This window comes from Oncorhynchus gorbuscha, linkage group LG07, assembly GCF_021184085.1.
Source record: "Oncorhynchus gorbuscha isolate QuinsamMale2020 ecotype Even-year linkage group LG07, OgorEven_v1.0, whole genome shotgun sequence".
In the NCBI taxonomy this organism is placed as follows: domain Eukaryota; kingdom Metazoa; phylum Chordata; class Actinopteri; order Salmoniformes; family Salmonidae; genus Oncorhynchus; species Oncorhynchus gorbuscha.
In genome coordinates this window covers 33,761,920-33,780,518 of record NC_060179.1, presented here as the reverse complement: position 1 = coordinate 33,780,518, position 18,599 = coordinate 33,761,920, and the positions used below count along the sequence as shown (strand labels likewise).

Here is an 18,599-nt window from a genome sequence, read left to right as displayed (position 1 = left end):
ATCCTAAAAAAAAGACATGAGAAATACATGAAATACTTTATTTAATGAAGTAACAAAAATCTTGAAAAATGATAGTTCTCTCATAGAGAAAATACTGTTATTGTATTAACATCACATCAATAAAATGAAAAGTAGCATCTATACATTCACCATGTTGCTTAGCCCTGAATGTTTGGTGTCACACTGATTTGGATGGGAAGAAAACACCAAATCCATTTTTTTCTTTTATATAAAACACACAGAACAGACATTGTCGGTATGCAAATGCAAAAGTTGTTCATTTGTAAATAAGCACAAACAAAGCTATTTTTATTCCAATATTGTATTTCAATATCATGCCACTATGGCATCTACTGTATTTAGAATAACAAATACACAAAATAACTGAATGTGGAATGTAATAGAAATATATAGTCCATTTATATCTGCTTACATTCTGAAGTTGATCTCTTTACTGATCTAGAGATGACTGGGATTACCACTGTATGAATAAATTTGATCCAACACAGTGAGCCCCCTGGGTTGTATCCACTAGGAACCAAATGGAAGCAAACGGGGAGGGACTAACTGAATTTGTCCAATAAGAAACACTAGTGATATGTTATGACTCCCTATGACTCATTGCAAAAACTTTCAGTAAAAAAAAACTTTAAAAAAAAAATGTTTTAAACAGTTTGCACAAATGAATACACTCCTGACATATAACTTCAAAAGGCCTCCTGCATCATGATCTGTAGTTTCTCCAGGTCAGCAGATTCAGGCACTGTCAATCTCTTGCTGAAATACTGCATTTCTATCTTCCCCGACTGTGTTGCCAGTGATATTCCTGAATAGGTGTTCTGCTTTGCAGGGTCACCAAAAACAGCCATGGCTGTTACCCTGAGGAGAAAGAAACAGAAAGATGAACCAGGCACCATAAAAATGTATTATTGATGTGCGAATATATATATTTTTTAAACCTTCCCCCAATCACTAACTGGGGGATACATCACTCATATTTCATCCAGCTAAAATCCATTTATCAACATTCTGCTTTTCATTAGTTATGAAGTATTTATACAAATGACATCTGCACTTTGTTGTTTCCATACTAATCTGTTGTTTCCATACTAATCCGTTGTTATTTACACAGAACCCTCCGCATGCTTACATTTTGTGTCTTGGGCCATCGTCTGACAAACATTGAAATACATAATTCAATAATTTTGTAATTGAGAGTTTTTTGTGTGTGCAAAAAAAGAAGAGAAAAAAAAGAAGTCATTATTAATTACCTGTCAGCATCAATCTTTTCAGTGATCACAGGCTCAAAGTCTTTCTCCAGCAGGTCCCATATGTGAAGGTAGGAGGCAGCATCCAGAACACAGAAGACTGTTGGCCTGGTCTGGGCCCACTGTACTGACACCACCGGCTGCCCTGCTGTACTGCTGGTCCACTCCATCAGAGGCTGCTCACTCAGCACTGTGTGTAGTCTGACACTGCCATCCCCACAGCCCACCTGGAACACAGAGAAGCACACACACACAGATCATACGTAAAACATTCACATACACACGAGCATGCACAAACGCACACAACATGAATCTCAGATACATCAATCTCAACAGCACTGATCTCACCAGGAATATGGGTTCTCCGAAGGGAGAAAAGTCGATGGAGGCGACATCAACGGGTCTGAATCCAACCACCTGAGGCCTGTAGAACTTTGGAGGAGCCTTTAACCCGTGACTGGTCCCATGGTTCACAAGACCCTATGAACAACACACATTGCCCAATACATACCATACGACACAGTGTGACTTCTGTTTATTCTGTCCACATGATCCTGGACATACTGGATGGGATGCGTCTCAAATGGCACACTATTCCCTATACAGTGCACGATTTTGAGACGCATCCACAAAGTTAGTCATATCCAGGATGTCTAAAATGGCAAACAGTGAAACAGAGAAAGAAGATGGTTCATTGATTTGATACTGCTCACCATATTCGTGCCAATGAAAAAATGGTTGGAATCAGAAGGCAGAAATTTTAACAGCAGTGTCTGTAACGGTGTTGTTTTCTTAGCGTCTCGCGTCAAAGACCTGGAGAGAGAGAGAAAGAGACAGACTGAAATAAATACCCAGTCGTATCACTAGGTCACGAGATTCCAGGCAAAAAGACACGACACCAGCTGCACGTTAACAGATACACATTTGACCACTGAATCATATCAGTCTGGTCAGCTGACAACAACAACAACTGTCCGTGCGACATGTAAAAACAAGCTTGTTGTGTACCGCGGGGCCCACGTTGTGGTTATTTTTGGCCCACTGACTGGCAGTGATGAATTGAATATCTGTACGTCTCACCTCTCGCTGGTGGTGAGGACTGTGGAGCTGTGGAGCAGTTTCACTTTGCCCCCAGGCCGGAGCCCTGCAAGAGAAACAGCCAGGGTCAATTGAGTGGGAGAGAAAAAAAATAAACATTGAAAGTAATGGAGGAAACATGTTAAACGTGACTGACTCACCCAGGTCTGTGTGCGAGCCGGCGTCGTTGGCTTTAGGGAGCTCCAGTACCACCTGTGGGACAGAGATGGTAACAACAGCATTGCAGAAGGACACTTCAATAATGATCCGTCTGTGCGGTTAGTAAACAGACCAATCCAATAATTCAAGATGACTAGTTATACAGTTAGTGTATAGTAGTGATGCAAAAGCATGGGGCGGCGTTGTAGCATACTAAAGACACTTACCCATAGATTCAGAACCCCATTTCCATCAAGAGAAGCCAACTGGAATGACAATCCTGATGACTCTAAGTTTGAAATTAAGGGAAGACTTTAGCTCACCATAAATAAAACAAATGCTACTATAATTGTGTGTTTCTCATAGACCAATGTCCCAATTCTCTTTCCTTACTCCCAAAGTGTGCACTTGTTTACTTCCCTTCACAGATTTAAAAGAAAATGGCTGGTATAAGAAATATGGTGAAAACTCCAACTAGCCCCTGCCTGCACCAATCCAAGGCTTTTAGACTTGGGGAAAGTAGTAAACGAATGCACACTTCAGGAAAAAGAAGATATAATTGGGAGGCACACCAAGTCCAGTTGGAGTACCTTCGTCAGAAGCCAAAAGGGGAAGCTCTGGCCTCAGGCCCTCAGCCACGGTGGCAGGGACGGCCTCCACAGAGCTCACTGAGGACATGTGGCCCGACGCTGCCAGCACGGCATCTGATGACAGGGTGACAGAGGAGGTGACATTAACCTACTCAAAAACAGGAGATGACGCTCCTGGAAACTAGGAGTTGATACGCATCTCTCTCGGTTCAAGAAGATATTCTTAAGAGTACATATTAAAGAGTAGATTAAGTATTTTCATATGGGTGTCATCCAAATCAAAATGCCTGCCTTGATGTATATCGTACATGCAATACAATAATAAACAGAAAGAGATGAGTAGTCCCGGCGCAAAAAACCCCTGAAACTTTTCATAAAAGCATGAAACTTGGAAAAATAACGGAGCCAGAGGAAAAATCTTTTGATTGCTGACCTGTGGAGAAGGTTGGGTGGCGGAGAGTCCAGTCGTTCTCCCCTATTCTTAAAGTGTAATGGGCACTGGCGTGCTCCCTCAAGTCCCACAAGACTACAGAACCCACGGACGTGCCCGCAAACACCAGCGTGGATTTACCAGGGCTGAAGCAGCAGCATTGCACCTGAAGGATAAAATCAGAGAGTTGTAGTCTTGTTTCCACTAATGCTGATGCCAACCTTCAAACACATACTCGTTGATAACGCCCATCAAATCCTAAACCAAAGCTTCAAATAGGGTCGCATAATTCCAGTAAATGCCCTCAAATTCTCAGATTTCACAGAAATCCTGGTTGCGGTTCCCTGCTTATTCCGAGAATCTTCCAAAAAGGGATTTCTGGAAAACCTGGGAATTTTGGGAAACCCCATCTCTCTGAGTTGCAGTGGTTTAGTGGCACCTCGGACTCGTAGACAAGAATCTTCTGTGGGCGGGAGGGCTCCCAGATGTTCCAGATACAGATGATGGTCTTGCTGTCGAGCCGCACGGCGCTGGGCTTGGCTGAGGGGTTGTGCACGGACAGCATGGTCTGCCTCTGCACCTGGGAGAATTGAACCAGGCTGATCTGACGACCTGCGAGCAGGGAAAACAATAGGACCGAGACAAACTAGCTTATATACAAACATGGTAAAAATAGCATTGGTTGTTATGGGTGCTGCCTTTGGGAACACGGGCCAGACCTTCAGTTCAGGACAGTGGCAAGACCCAAGTTGCTGAAAGTGCATGGCATGAGCTAATTAGGGACTGTTCTACACTGCAATGACAGCAATGTGAAAGGCTGAACACAAAGTACGAACATTATAACTGGGTGTCAGGTAACTTGCCATATAGAAATGGAAGCTTGGTATTGAGCTGTAAACACCCGTCGCTGAAAGAGAGAGTGTCTGCTTGAGTCCTCAGCTTCTTCAGTGATTGCTTCTCAGCCCTATCCTCTTCCAACAGTACCGCAACCACCTAATAATAACAGCAAATCAGAGAGCACAAAGCACTAGTAACGGCAAGAAGAGGGAAAATTTGCAATATAGTGACGACAAAAAGGTTACTTTGATTCAAAGAAAAATGTAGCCTCATAGGCTATACCTGTGAAGCTGAGCGCAGAAATGTTGCTAGGCGCTGTGAATCGATGCTCAGTCTGGTCACAGATTCATCAGACGCCTCGTGGGAAAGTTTAGGACCTGTTGCAGCGTGGGAATAAAACACATTCCAAATGGCAGCACATTCCCTATATAGTGCACTACTTGCTCTGGTCAACCGTAGTGCCCTATAAAGGGAGTAGGGTGCTATTTCGGATGTAGTCATAGATTTGATAGAATACAGATCACAGTGCACGTTTCCTCACCTCCACAGCCTACGTTCCTCTCCGCAGGATGCTGTGTCCACTTCTCGCTCATCTCGATCTCCTCCGTTTGAATGTCGCGATCAGTATTGTCCTCGTTGCACTGGACGTAAGCCTGGAAAGTGAGGATGCATTGGGTTTATCACATTAATATGAATAAAAAGACAAGCAAGCTTACTGCCACAATGATGTCATTAACGAGCAGACCAGGGTTCAGATACTATTTGAAATCTTTCAAATACTTTTAGAGTTTTACGGTAGCCTGTCTGGAGTACCAGACGGGTGGCGTTTGCACTATTTGAAACTATTCTATTGGTTCCTTTGCGCCCAGGCAAGCTCAATGAAGCCCAAATAAAGTATTTGAAATGATTTCGAATAGTATTTGTACCCAGGTCTGTTAAGCATAGGCAAACCTGTTTTGTGTTTGTTGTTCCAAAGTTTTTGATGTACATGTCATACTCATTGACAGGGGGCAGATCCAGGAGGGAGAAGGTGATGGAGTAGTCCAGGTCGATCAGGCGAAGCAGCTCTGTACTGCGTTTCCTGGGGTGGGCCCATATCACATACAGAGAGTAGGAGATATTATATAGCGGGTTTAGGAAACAAGGAAACACAACAGCTATCTCACTCTCCAACCAAGGCGCAATGAATTGAGGAGCAAAAATTGAAATTAAGGGGAAATTCAGCAACTCTTGGCGGATAGTGGAAGTTGATAAAAGTGCTTCTTTAGCAATAAAGAACAAATATAGCTGCGATCAGCAACGAACGGGGTTCACAGGATGACAGAAAGGACACAAGATCAGTTGGGTAACAAAGCAAGCACTCCCATCCTGTAGCAGCCATCTTCCTTTATGTGCAATCAGTGAAAGCATTACTATGTTTATCTCTCAATATCACATTGATGACGCAAGTGAAGTTTAGTCTAGTGCTGTAGGTTGGTCACCTTTCAATGCAGCAGGTAGTCATTATTAAAAGTCATTACTTCATGTATTGAGTTTATTTACCAATTCTCGGGTCAAATCTGTTTGTGTAAAATGGTTTAAATCTCAGTTGCTACACTCGACACTAGCATAACAAAATACCGCAATACACTCTCACAGCTGTAATACGCTGAATAAAATATCCACTTTTCTCTACGTTCAGACCAACAATATGCGATTATACAGAAATACGAATCACGATATTTCACATTGTTTGTCCAGATCATTTAAATCTAACATTCATTTGCATGAAACAAAGTCCACTTGATCAATATTTATTGCTCTAGTATCCTGTGTTGCCACCGGTGCCAGTGACATCTATAGTGCCACTAACTGGTCTGGTGCAGCCATCTAAGGTTGCAGTGGCTTTATATTCACACAGTTTCTAAAGGACATATACATAAGCTGTGCATACCATATTTCATGGCCCCTCGTCCATCTGTTCAGTTCTTATAGCCCTGGTGTGACATAGTGCCATCTAGCGGTGTACTGTGGCCGACATAGAATGGGGAAACTAATCCTTCTCAAATTCATTAGAGGCTAATTCATTGAGTCTATATACCAAATCTGGCATCAATCTGACTCATGGTGAGAAGATGAACAGAGATGATTTTGAGCATAAGTGTTAAATATGCAAAGATGTATTTTATTATATAGTTTCCTTGTTCTTGCGGTTAATCTTATGGACGTCCAAATTGATAGGCCATTGTGGAGTTTGATTTACAGTGGTTTAAATGGACACCTAGGATTTATGATATAACTCCGCCATCTTTTCACCAATCCCTTAGCTTAATATACATTTTAAAAAATTGCAACCCTACCATGTAAAGAAAAGTTATGTAATCAAAGGTCAATGTTCACTTTTTTATTTTTTTTAAATAAGTCTGACAGTACTTTTGACACTATTTCAATTAGAAGAAATTATGGTTTGATGTGACTAAAATGCATCAGAAAGGTAATAGGAAGTTCAGAAGATCATCAGGCAATAATTTTGTATGATATTCTGTGTAGAAAATATCATTATTGATGATGTTCTTTTTCCGCCCAGTCTAATTTAGTGCCCTCTGTTCCAATTACTCTGTTCTAAAGGCTGCTAGGGAGACAGAAGACACATACCCGAGAGTCTTATCTTTCAGTGACAAGGTCATAATATGTTGTAGCTTAAACTGTTCAAGAGACACATTTGTAGGAAGAAAACAGAAACCACAACTGTTTTTTTGATTTCAGATTATCTCTCAACTTAATTTTCAAATCAGACAACCCCACATGGGGTCGTGTCCAATGTTCCCTCTGATATTTTTCTGCTGATCGCAAACCTGAACCTTGTGAAATCTCTGTGCAACTTCCGAGATGCGTTTACTGTGAACACTGAGGCTGTAAGGCTTTAATTTATTGTTTTAACAGTGGCCAATCAGGCTCTACTGTGGCTATTTGATCATAATGTAGGCCTACCATGAAAAACAATAATGAAAATGCATCACATAACATTTTAACGTGGAAATAGCAGTTCGATTTTCCGGCCTACAGTAGCAGCCAATGTGTGGTGTTCAATGTAGATCTCCATTCCATGAGACTTTTGAAAAAAAAAACACACAGGTTTTGACATTAACCTGTTTATCCACTTGTCTTTCAGACAAGGAGGTGACTGAATGTTTTGTTTTGTTGTGTTGTTTGATGCAAGAAACCACTTTACAAAATAAAATGCATTTATTATTCCCATACAATTATTACAGAAAATCAGAACAATTATTCTACCCTCTGCCTATTAGGTACTTAACTTATTCAAGCCGGTCTCAAAATACACAACTGCCCCTTTAAGACATAAAAGAAAGCGCTTTACCCGATTCCCTTTTCAAAGATGGCTAGATGCATGTACACGTTTTGTGCTCTTGTAGGAAGGAATCACTCACACATTTCTGACTACAAATTAGCTATAACTGGACTAATAACTCACTAACTAGCAAAGAATATAAACAAATGTGCACACGTGGCTATCCGCAGCTCAAGCTTTGATCTCAAAACAAGCGCTAATAATCCAGCTCATAGTGAATGGCACAAATCCATATATGGCAACGGTCTATTTGCATATAGGCCTACTGCAGCTCTGATTGGTTATGGCGCACCGGTATGTGTTGAGTATGGGCCTGAGTCGTGCCTGTCAATGCAATAGAATCCTACTCCAATGCGCTCTCTTGCATAGTTCGTTTTGCATACTAAGTCTTGCATAGTTAGTTTTGTTTCGGGATGTTGCATTGAAAGTGGCTAATATTGCGTTGACTCGATCACAATTCCCACAGTAAAGGGAAATGTTGATAGTGTTAACTAATGGGAGCTGCGTGCCAGTGTACAGTTTAGAAGGAACATTGGTTGTGAACCTTGGCTTTCAAGTTTCTAAGTCAAACTGGGGTGACGGACATAAGGGTTTAAGCGAGACTGCTTATAACAGTGCCACCTATAGGCCAATCGGTGCCATTATTTTTGATGAAGTTACTCATGGCCTCTAGTTTCTGTGTGGCAAATAATTGAGATATTTGACCATGTAAAGTGGGAATAAATATATCAATTCAGAGAATAACAATAGGTTTCAAAGCTTCACTGTGAACCCCTAATAACAATTTTAAAAAAGCCTTATTGTAAACTTCCACTGTCCTCCAAGCGTTGCTGAATTTCCTCTTCACATCAGTTGACTCACAGGGTTTACAGTAGGGCTCTGAATCTATCCATTTTAACCGCATTTCCCTCTCAAATTCATCACACTCACAGTTAGTTCCATTAGACTTACTTCTGTTTGCTGGCAACCTTTTTGCTGACCTCACGATGCTTCGCAGCGACAAAGTCCATGAACCTCCCGGGCTGTGAAACTTTACTTTGAGGCGTTTCAGAATCTATGGCCAAGAAATGTTTTCGTTATTCAAACAGGCTTCGTACAATTTGTCCTAAAAGACAGTCCTAAATAATAAACAAGTCTTTATTTTTCATACCAGGGTCGTATCAACCAAACGGGCTGAAACGGGGAGCGACCTACCAGAATGATCCAATAAGAAACAATATTTTTTGGTTTTCCATTCGAAAACGTTTTGCTATGGTATGCACTCTTGACTACGACCGAGTAGTGTTGAGCATTTACCATACCTCTTGACCTTTTGGGTCTGTCGTCCTCCTCTGTGCTTAGCCTGGGCTGGGCAGAGCCCACTCTCTCGTTCTCCTCATCCATGGCTCTCTGAATGGCCTCGATCTCCTCCCTCCTCTGTGAAATAATTTCCTCCCTCACTTCTCTCTCTTCATGGCTGCGTGTCTGCTTTTCATCCTCTCCCTCACTGTCATCCACATCCTCAAAATCCTCCTCATAATCCTTTGGAGATAAAAAAAATATTTTAAAAAGTTGCTCTTATAATGGTGTTGTAACAACTAGTAACACGTGTAACTACCATCTACCATTGTTGATTGTCAATGCTTGAATACATTTAATCACTCACCATTTTCTGGAAAAGCAATCCATTTAGAGCATGCGTGATATATAATGAAACAAAAGAAAAAAACTGAAATACAAATGGAGTTACTAAGAAAGTTCACCCTCTATAGGCTTTGACTCGTCTCACCTCAAAGTCCTCTTCATAGTCCTGAGCTTCATCATAGCCACGGTCCTCAGCCGGGGCCTCCGCGATTTCCACCTACAGATGCAGTTAATTTCAGATGCAATTATTTTCAGATGCAATTCATTTCAGTCAATAGCTTGTATTTAACACATCTAACTTCATGCGAGACCTGCGGTGCATTCAGTTTGGTTCAACATTTGCTAAGTTGCGGTTTGTACTTAATGACACGTTTCCCAAAACGGTGTTGACCGTTCGTCCTCTGAGGTAAGTTTGATCTTTTGGTGGGTGTGGCCTAGTCAATATGGGTGTGACCATTTGAAATCACAAAACTTGTGCAGCACACCACACATAATCACCCTCTGAGCCACCATAATCGCGACTTTCTTTAACTGAACGCACCCCTATTAGTTAAATACATAGACAAATATACAGAGCATTTACAGAAATAGTATATCCATGTGAATGTTGCCATGCAACAAGCTGGAGCATGGGTGCATTCGGAAAGTATTCAGACCCCTTGACTGTTTCCACATGTCGTTACGTTACAGCCTTATTATAACACTGATAATAACATTTTTTTTACCCCCAACAATCTACACACAATACCCCATAATATATATTTTTTTGCAAATGTATTAAAAATAAAAATCTGAAATACGTTATTATGAGACTCTAAATTGAGCTCAGGTGCATCCTGTTTCCATTAATCATCCTTGAGATGTTTCAACAACTTGGAGTCCACCTGTGGTAAATCCAGTTGATTGGACATGATTTGGAAAGGCACAAACCGGTCTATATAAGGTCCCACAGTTGACACTGCATGTCAAAGCAAAAACCAAGCCATGAAGTCGGAGGAATTGTCCGTAGTGCTCCGAGACAGGATTGTGTCGAGGCACAGACCTGGGAAAGGGTACCAAAACATTTCTGCAGCATTGAAGGTCCCCAAGAACATTGTGACCTCCATCATTTTTTAAATTGAACCTTTGTTTAACTAGGCAAGTCAGTTAAGAACAAATTCTCATTTACAATGACGGCCTACCCCGGCCAAACCCGGATGACGCTGGGCCAATTATGCGCCGCCCTATGGGACTCCCAATCACGGCCGGATGTGAAACAACCTGGAATCAAACTAGGGCCTGTAGTGACGCCTCTTGCACTAAGATGCAGTGCCTTAGACCGCTGCGCCACTCGGGAGCCCACTTGGATTCTTAAACGGGAGAAATTTGGAACCACCTAGACTCTTCCTAGAGCTGGCCACTCGGCCAAACTGAGTAATCAGGGGAGAAAGGCCTTGGTCAGGGAAGTGGCCAAGAACCTGATGGTCACTCTGACAGAGCTCCAGAGTTCCTCTGTGGAGATGGGAGAACCTTCCAGAAGGACAACCATCTCTGCAGCACTCCACCAAACAGGTCTTTATGGGAGACCGGCCAGACGGAAGCCACTCCTCAGTAAAAGGAAAATGACAGCCCGCTTGGAGTTTGCAAAAAGGCACCTAAAGGACTCTGACCATGAGAAACAAGATTTTCTGGTCTGATGAAACAAAGATTGAACGCTTTGGCCTGAATGCCAAGTGTCACGTCTGGAGGAAACCTGGCACCATCCCTACAGTGAAGCATGGTGGTGACAGCATCATGCTGTGGGGATGTTTTTCAGCGGCAGAGAGTCTAGTCAGGATCTAGGGAAAGATGAACCGAGAAAAGTACAGAGAGATCCTTGATGAAAACCTGCTCCAGAGCACTCAGGACCTCAGACTGGGGCGAAGGTTCACCTTCCAACAAGACATCGACCCTAAGCACACAGCCAAGACAACGCAGGAATGGTTTTAGGACAAGTCTCTGAATGTCCTTGAGTGGCCCAGCCAGAGCCCGGACTTGAACCCGATCGAACATCTATGGAAAGACCAGAAAATAGCTGTGCAGCAACGCTCCCCATCCTAGCGGACAGAGCTTGAGAGGATCTGCAGAGAAGAATGGGAAAAACTCCCCAATTACAGATGTACCAAGCTTGTTGCGTCATATCCAAGAAGACTCGAGGCTGTAATCGCTGCCAAAGGTGCTTCAACAAAGTACTGAATAAAGGGTCGCAATACTTATGTAAATGTCATATTCCAGGTTTATATTTTTTATAAATTTGCAAAAATGTATAAAAAACAGTGTTTGCTTTATGGGATATTGTGTGTAGATTTGAGAAAAAAAAAATATTTAATCCATTTTAGAATAAGGCTGTAGCTTGTAAGTCAAGGGATCTGAATACTTTCCAAATGCACTGCATGTGAAGGCAAGCAAAGCAATGAAGCCATCAACAAAAGGTACCACTGCAAACATTTGCCAATAATGAAAGAGAAATATTAGAACAGGTTGGATAATACTCTGGGGCCATGTTAACATAAACAAGCATTTAAAAGTTAAATGGGTTCTCACACACCAAATGCATATCAGCTAATGAAAAGCAGCGATATACATGCATGCGACGCTAAATCGTAGCTGGTCCAATCAGATAACACGTTAGCCCTATGCTAACCTCAACAGGTGGTACTGATTATAACCTGGCACAACTTCTTTAGCCTATGAAAGATCTTAATTTATCTTTATATCCACCAACCAATGGCATTTCTTAAAATAGGTCAACCCTGGCCACTGGAGTGATATTTTAAACCTACAAATTCAAGGTTTACTTGATCTGTTGTTCTGTAACAAAATGTTGTGTGCCAATATTGCACTGATGCAGCCTTGACGAGGCTACTACTGTTTAACAACATTTTCGCTTCACGGTGGCACATACTGCTAAAGCGGTTGACTCGCAATCGATAGTGCATTTAACTGTGGGTTTGAATAGCCCCCCCCCGCAGCAAGCATTTTTGTTGAGGAAAATAACTGTCCACTGCCGGTCCTTGATGCTCGCCGACCTTTGCCACAATCTGTGACAATTAAGTGGTAGGCACTTTACACAAACAGTAATTTGATCAGTCAGTCAAATACATGTGAGAGTTTCTTTGATGATCAGAACATGCTGTTGGACTTACGTATGTTAACAACACTTCCATCCATGAAGAAGTGTTGGAACACGTCCAACTACTTCAACGATTCTAATTGGCTGATGCACTTACAGTGGGGCAAAAAAGTATTTAGACAGCCACCAATTGTGCAAGTTCTCCCACTTAAAAAGATGAGAGAGGCCTGTAAATTTTCATCATAGGTACACTTCAACTATGACAGACAAAATGAGAAGAAACTAATCCAGAAAATTACATTGTAGGATTTTTTATGAATTTATTTGCAAATTATGGTGGAAAATAAGTATTTGGTCACCTACAAACAAGCAAGATTTCTGGCTCTCAAAGACCTGTAACTTATTGTTTAAGAGGGTCCTCTGTCCTCCACTCGTTACTAGTATTAATGGCACCTGTTTGAACTTGTTATCAGTATAAAAGACACCTGTTCACAACCTCAAACAGTCACACTCCAAACTCCACTATGGCCAAGACCAAAGAGCTGTCAAAGGACACCAGAAACAAAATTGTAGACCAGCACCAGGCTGGGAAGACTGAATCTGCAATAGGTAAGCAGCTTGGTTTGAAGAAATCAACTGTGGGAGCAATTATTAGGAAATGGAAGACATACAAGACCACTGATAATCTCCCTCGATCTGGGGCTCCACGCAAGATCTCACCCCGTGGGGTCAAAATGATCACAAGAACGGTGAGCAAAAATCCCAGAACCACACCGGAGGACCTAGTGAATGACCTGCAGAGAGCTGGGACCAAAGTAACAAAGCCTACCATCAGTAACACACTACGCCGCCAGGGACTCAAATCCTGCAGTGCCAGACGTGTCCCCCTGCTTAAGCCAGTACATGTCCAGGCCCGTCTGAAGTTTGCTAGAGAGCATTTGGATGATCCAGAAGAAGATTGGGAGAATGTCATATGGTCAGATCAAACCAAAATAGCACTTTTTGGTAAAAACTCAACTCATCGTGTTTGGAGGACAAAGAATGCTGAGTTGCATCCAAAGAACACCATACCTACTGTGAAGCATGGGGGTGGAAACATAATGTTTTGGGGCTGTTTTTCTGCAAAGGGACCAGGACGACTGATCCGTGTAAAGGAAAGAATGAATGGGGACATGTATCGTGAGATACATGGCCCCTTCCATCAGCAAGGGCATTGAAGATGAAACGTGGCTGGGTCTTTCAGCATGACAATGATCCCAAACACACCACCCAGGCAACGAAGGAGTGGCTTCGTAAGAAGCATTTCAAGGTCCTGGAGTGGCCTAGCCAGTCTCCAGATCTCAACCCCATAGAAAATCTTTGGAGGGAGTTGAAAGCCCCAAAACATCACTGCTCTAGAGGAGATCTGCATGGAGGAATGGGCCAAAATACCAGCAACAGTGTGTGAAAACCTTGTGAAGACTTACAGAAAACGTTTGACCTCTGTCATTGCCAACAAAGGGTATATAACAAAGTGTTGAGATAAACTTTTGTTATTGACCAAATATTTATTTTCCATAATTTGCAAATAAATTCATTAAAAAATCCTACAATGTGATTTTCTGGATTTTTTTTTCTAATTTTGTCTGTCATAGTTGAAGTGTACCTATGATGAAAATTACAGGCCTCTCATCTTTTTAAGTGGGAGAACATGCACAATTGGTGGCTGACTAAATACTTTTTTTGCCCCACTGTATAATCATAATCAGTGCAACCTGCTGAAGTTAGCATAGGGCTAACTTTTAACATGCTATCTGATAGGACGAGCTACAATTTAGAATTGGGTCATAAGCAAGTAAATCAACACTTTTCATTGGCTTATACGCATTCTGTGTGTGAGAACCCATTGACCTTTAAATGCTTGCAAGTAATGACCCTGTATATCTATAGACAAGGCTTGTGAACTTGTCTGATTTTAGATGCACTGAAACATACAAAATGCTTCAGTCAATTTTGACAGACCCCAATTCAAAATGCAACGCTCTTGGTCTGAATTGGGTGTGTGTTAAGCAGCTATGGTCCAAAACAAATAGCCATGCTCTATTCTCATGCTAGCAGAGGTATTGACGGTAGATAGATATGGCCATGAGAAAAACCCCATCATGAAAAGAAGTCTTACGGGCTCCTCTGTGTCACTTAATTGTTTCTGACTAGACCTCCACGCTGACTCAGATCGCATCACTACTTCCTGGCTCACACAGGGGAAACACACAGGAAAAAAAGAGTCATGAAAACACATATACTATATATGAGGAACATCTATTGAAAAGGGAGAGGGACTGTTTATCACTTGTTGTTTTCTCCGTATTCCCTTTTCCTATATTATTTTTTATACTTTTTTATGATGTAAACTGTGTAGTAAAATGCACTTTGAATAAATTATTGACTTTGTGACACTAACCTTAGTTTTAACAGGCTCTGTCTTATCCTTGTGAACTCTGAGGTCTGAGGATGATGATGATGATTTCTTGGCGCTGGTCCGTTCAGTGGAATCCCTCTCAGGAATTGCTTCTTCTCTGTGCCTCCTCTCTCTATGTTTATCCCTCTTTCCCTCCCTCTCTCTGTCCGATCCCTTTCGTTCCCTGTGCACTCGCTCACTCTCCACTTCTCTGGAATCACCGTCATGTCTCCGACTTTCACCTGTATCCTGTAACAAAAATATACCCCAGGATGTGAAGTTGTCCCTGGATTCTGCTCATACATTTACATCTTGGATCAGTTTTACATTTTAACCACTAACGGTTAAGAAGGTTAGGATTGGGGGAGGTGATGCGGATCCTAAATCTGTACCTAGGGGAAACTTCACCCCAGAGTGTAAGCCAACGGAACCAGTCAGACCATTGGGGTGTTGATACCTTATTTTTTAATTTGGGGAATAAAGAACATGTTAACGACAATATTGAATACTCTTACGTGTTGTGCTCTCTCTTTGTGTCTCCTTTCTCTCTCCTCCTTTTCTTTTCTATGTTGCTCCCTGTATTCTGGAATAAAAATAACAATGTATTGACATACGATGACTAGTGAGGTAGTAAGGTATATTTTTCACCTGGATAACTTTACCTCTTTCTTCCTTTTGTCCTGAATGGTCTTTGTCTGTGTGTCTTTCTTTTCTTTCCTTGTCTTTCTGCGATCTGTCCTTGTAGCGTTCACTCTCTTTCAAATACTCCCTCTCTTTATGTCTCTCTCTCTTCTCACGATCATGCTCTCTATCCCTGTCTCTCCCTCCCTCCGCCCTCTCCTCATTTCTCTTTCTATCTCTGTCAGACCTTCGCTCCCTGTCCCTCTCCCCTGTTTCACTCTCCTTGTTTTTCTCCTTCTCTTTATCCCTGTCGCTCTTCCTCAGCGCATCTCTTTCCCTCTCCCTTGTCCTCTCCGTATCCCTTTCTCTGGCCTTTACCCTCTCCCTATCCCTGTTTTCTTTTTCTTCTCTATCATGCATTTTGTCCCGACTGTCTCTGTCCCCATTCCTGTACTTTACATTCTCTGTGCCTTTAATAACCCTATCTTGCGCTCTGCTCCTTTCTTTGTCTCTCTCCTCCTTTTCGCCCATCCTGTCTCTCGAGCCGTCTATCCTTCTGTCTTGATGCCTGTCCTTGTCTGTATCTCTGGGTTTTGTTCTCTCTCGGGTCCCATCTCTCTCTCTGTTCTTCTCTCTCTCCCTTCTGGCCTCCCTCTCTGGGTCTCTGTGGCGTCGCTCGACTGACTCCCCCGTCCTATGTCTTCTCTCATCATCTCTCCTCCTGCTGCTGCTAGATTCTTCATCGTGTCCTCCACCCTGACAACAAGACACATTATTCATTGCACATGATACAATCGAGGCAAACTTATCATAAAACATTTTGCTACACTTGTCACGTGACTGAATTTACCCTTATGTGCCTCCTAAGGTCATCTGATTTCCATGTATCTTCCTTTGTTATTTTCTAAATAATAGACAAGGAATACATCATTATTCTCACTGACAATAAGCACAGCAATAACCAAGACTGACTTTGCTGCAAAGAATATTGATGCATAGCTATAAATGTAGCTAGCTATATTAGTTATCAATTGGTTTGATAACCAATCAACTAACGTTAACTAGTCTTGCTTGTAGATTGTCCTCTAGCAATATAGATAGCTAACGTTACTAAGTTAGTTAGATAGCTAGCTAAAGCAGGTTATTCCTGGCTGGACTGGACGTTGGCGTTAGCTAGCTAGCAAGCTACTACTACTGTACGGGTGAGATGTAGCTAGTTAGCTAAATTAGCTAGCCTAACGTTACCTATCTCTACATTTGCACGCATATATGTTTAAAATTGTTATGTATTTAGTCACCATTTTACCTTATCTGTAGGCATGATATCGCCTGTCTCTTCCTCATGAAATATTCAATTTATATCAGAAATAAAGATTACGAATTTGTGTTGACATTATTCAGCGCCTTGACACCAGATTTCGATTGCGCAAGCGCACTTGACTGAAACTAAGGCAAGTGCGTCATGTTCTCTTGACAACAGGATTGTCAACCGATCGAAGAGCTCTCTGGACGCAAATAACTTATCGCCATGGATACACAGTCCAAATATATCAATAGCAGATGCATCTATTTATCATGGCAAGTCCAGACCCTGCTCGACAATGACTAAATTCCATTATATTGGCAAGTCTGTGTAAAGCCATATAATCATCATTCAGATTAAAACAAATTAAAAACTGCATGAATGTGCTTTATTTAGTGTAGCCCGGGTGCTAGTCAGTTTCTGCTCTTATGAAATTGTCTGGCCCGAACAAAGCAAAGGCCAGCACATGGCGTTATTAATCTGGTATTTATGGTTTCATTTTACCGTCCAAACGCATTGTATGCAGCCGGCAATACACTCATATTCCCCGTGGACCGGTTCGTACCTAAAATATTCTCCATTCAGGATGCAAAGTCGTCGATTTCCTCCTTAACTAGATTTAATGGCGAGAAGGCAAAATAAAAAACTATAAAAAATATGTATGTTTATATTTTATTTTGGGGGATTAATCACATTCTTTATTATTTTGTTGTTTTATTTGTATTATTATATATATATATTATATATTTTTCAACAATAATTACAATATTACACATCAATACAGCTTACCTTGCTAGTGGCTAATGCTACTTCCTGATGTTGAGTCCTATCAGGGGTAAACAACAGACTGCTGCAACCTAATTGGCTGAACGCGATACGCGTTCTTGGCGAGCTTTCAGTGGCATTAACCACTCTAGCATGGTGATGTTTCATAAAGCAAGTACGCATATTTACCCCGTTTTCTTCAGCAGGAGGAAAGCGATGCATTTGTAGCCTGACTGGATAATGTGTTAGGTACGAACCGGTCCAAGGGGAACACCAATGTCTCGCGTGCTGCATACAATGCGGTTGGACGGTAAAATGGAAAATACTTACTATTGACATCTTTCGGCCTGTGGGCTATGAACTGTCATGCCAAACTGTTGGCAAACAGGGCACAAAATATCAGGGCACAAAAAATGTTGGCAAACAAGGCACAAAAAATCTGATATATAAAACAGTGTATATATAGATATATGTACACACACAAACATAATACTGATATATTAACTTCTATTTATTCAGGGTAGCCCAATTGAGACCAGGGTCTCATTCCCAATGGTGCCATGAGTAGCCTACAAACATTTTCTCACGAACAGGTAAACATATTAACATTAAAACCAGAATAATAAAAATAACCACAAAGCACAACATCAACGCCATAATTTCAACAAATAAACCACTACAATCACTCGAAACAATTGCAATCCCCAATCAATTAATTCAATACCAGAGTCCTAAACAGCCCTAGTAGCACCAGGAAATCAAGATGCAAGGAATTTTGTAGTTTATTCCTACAATGGGGGACACTAAAACTAAAGGAGGATTTATCTAAATTGGTTGAGACCAGAGAGACCTCCAGAGCTAATCAATCCTACGAGCGTGTTTGGTAGCTCATTCTTTATTCGTTAGCCACGAAGTTAGGTAAATTAGAAACTTGTGTAGTAGAGCTTTGTAGACAAAATGGGAATAATGATGGGACTTTATGAGGACCAGCCAACCTTTTTATGAGGACCAGCCAACCTTTTGATACAGGATGCAGTTGTGAGTATTAA

General features: G+C 41.6%; 1 protein-coding gene across 7 annotated transcripts; it reads right to left on the bottom strand.

Annotated features, from left to right (window-relative positions):
* Positions 1-24: 24 nt before the first annotated feature.
* Positions 25-17,769, bottom strand: dync2i1 (dynein 2 intermediate chain 1). Of its 7 annotated transcripts, none has more exons than XM_046356258.1 (24): positions 17,575-17,769; positions 16,333-16,386; positions 15,524-16,238; positions 15,377-15,444; positions 14,865-15,110; positions 14,583-14,651; positions 9,479-9,550; positions 9,356-9,361; positions 9,012-9,231; positions 8,662-8,764; positions 5,313-5,442; positions 4,903-5,014; positions 4,644-4,738; positions 4,388-4,517; positions 3,964-4,136; positions 3,528-3,690; positions 3,095-3,208; positions 2,732-2,793; positions 2,507-2,558; positions 2,349-2,412; positions 1,982-2,081; positions 1,617-1,748; positions 1,272-1,495; positions 25-879 (listed from the first exon to the last, which is right to left on the bottom strand). In XM_046356258.1, exons 1-24 carry the CDS (start codon positions 17,731-17,733, stop codon positions 708-710), a joined length of 3,435 nt encoding a protein of 1,144 aa, XP_046212214.1. In that variant the 5' UTR covers positions 17,734-17,769; the 3' UTR covers positions 25-707. The 7 variants fall into 7 exon arrangements, with proteins under 7 accessions (XP_046212214.1, XP_046212219.1, XP_046212215.1 ...); XM_046356263.1 differs by lacking the exon at positions 17,575-17,769 and adding an exon at positions 16,789-16,942; XM_046356259.1 differs by lacking the exon at positions 9,356-9,361.
* Between the last annotated feature and the right edge of the window lie 830 nt (positions 17,770-18,599).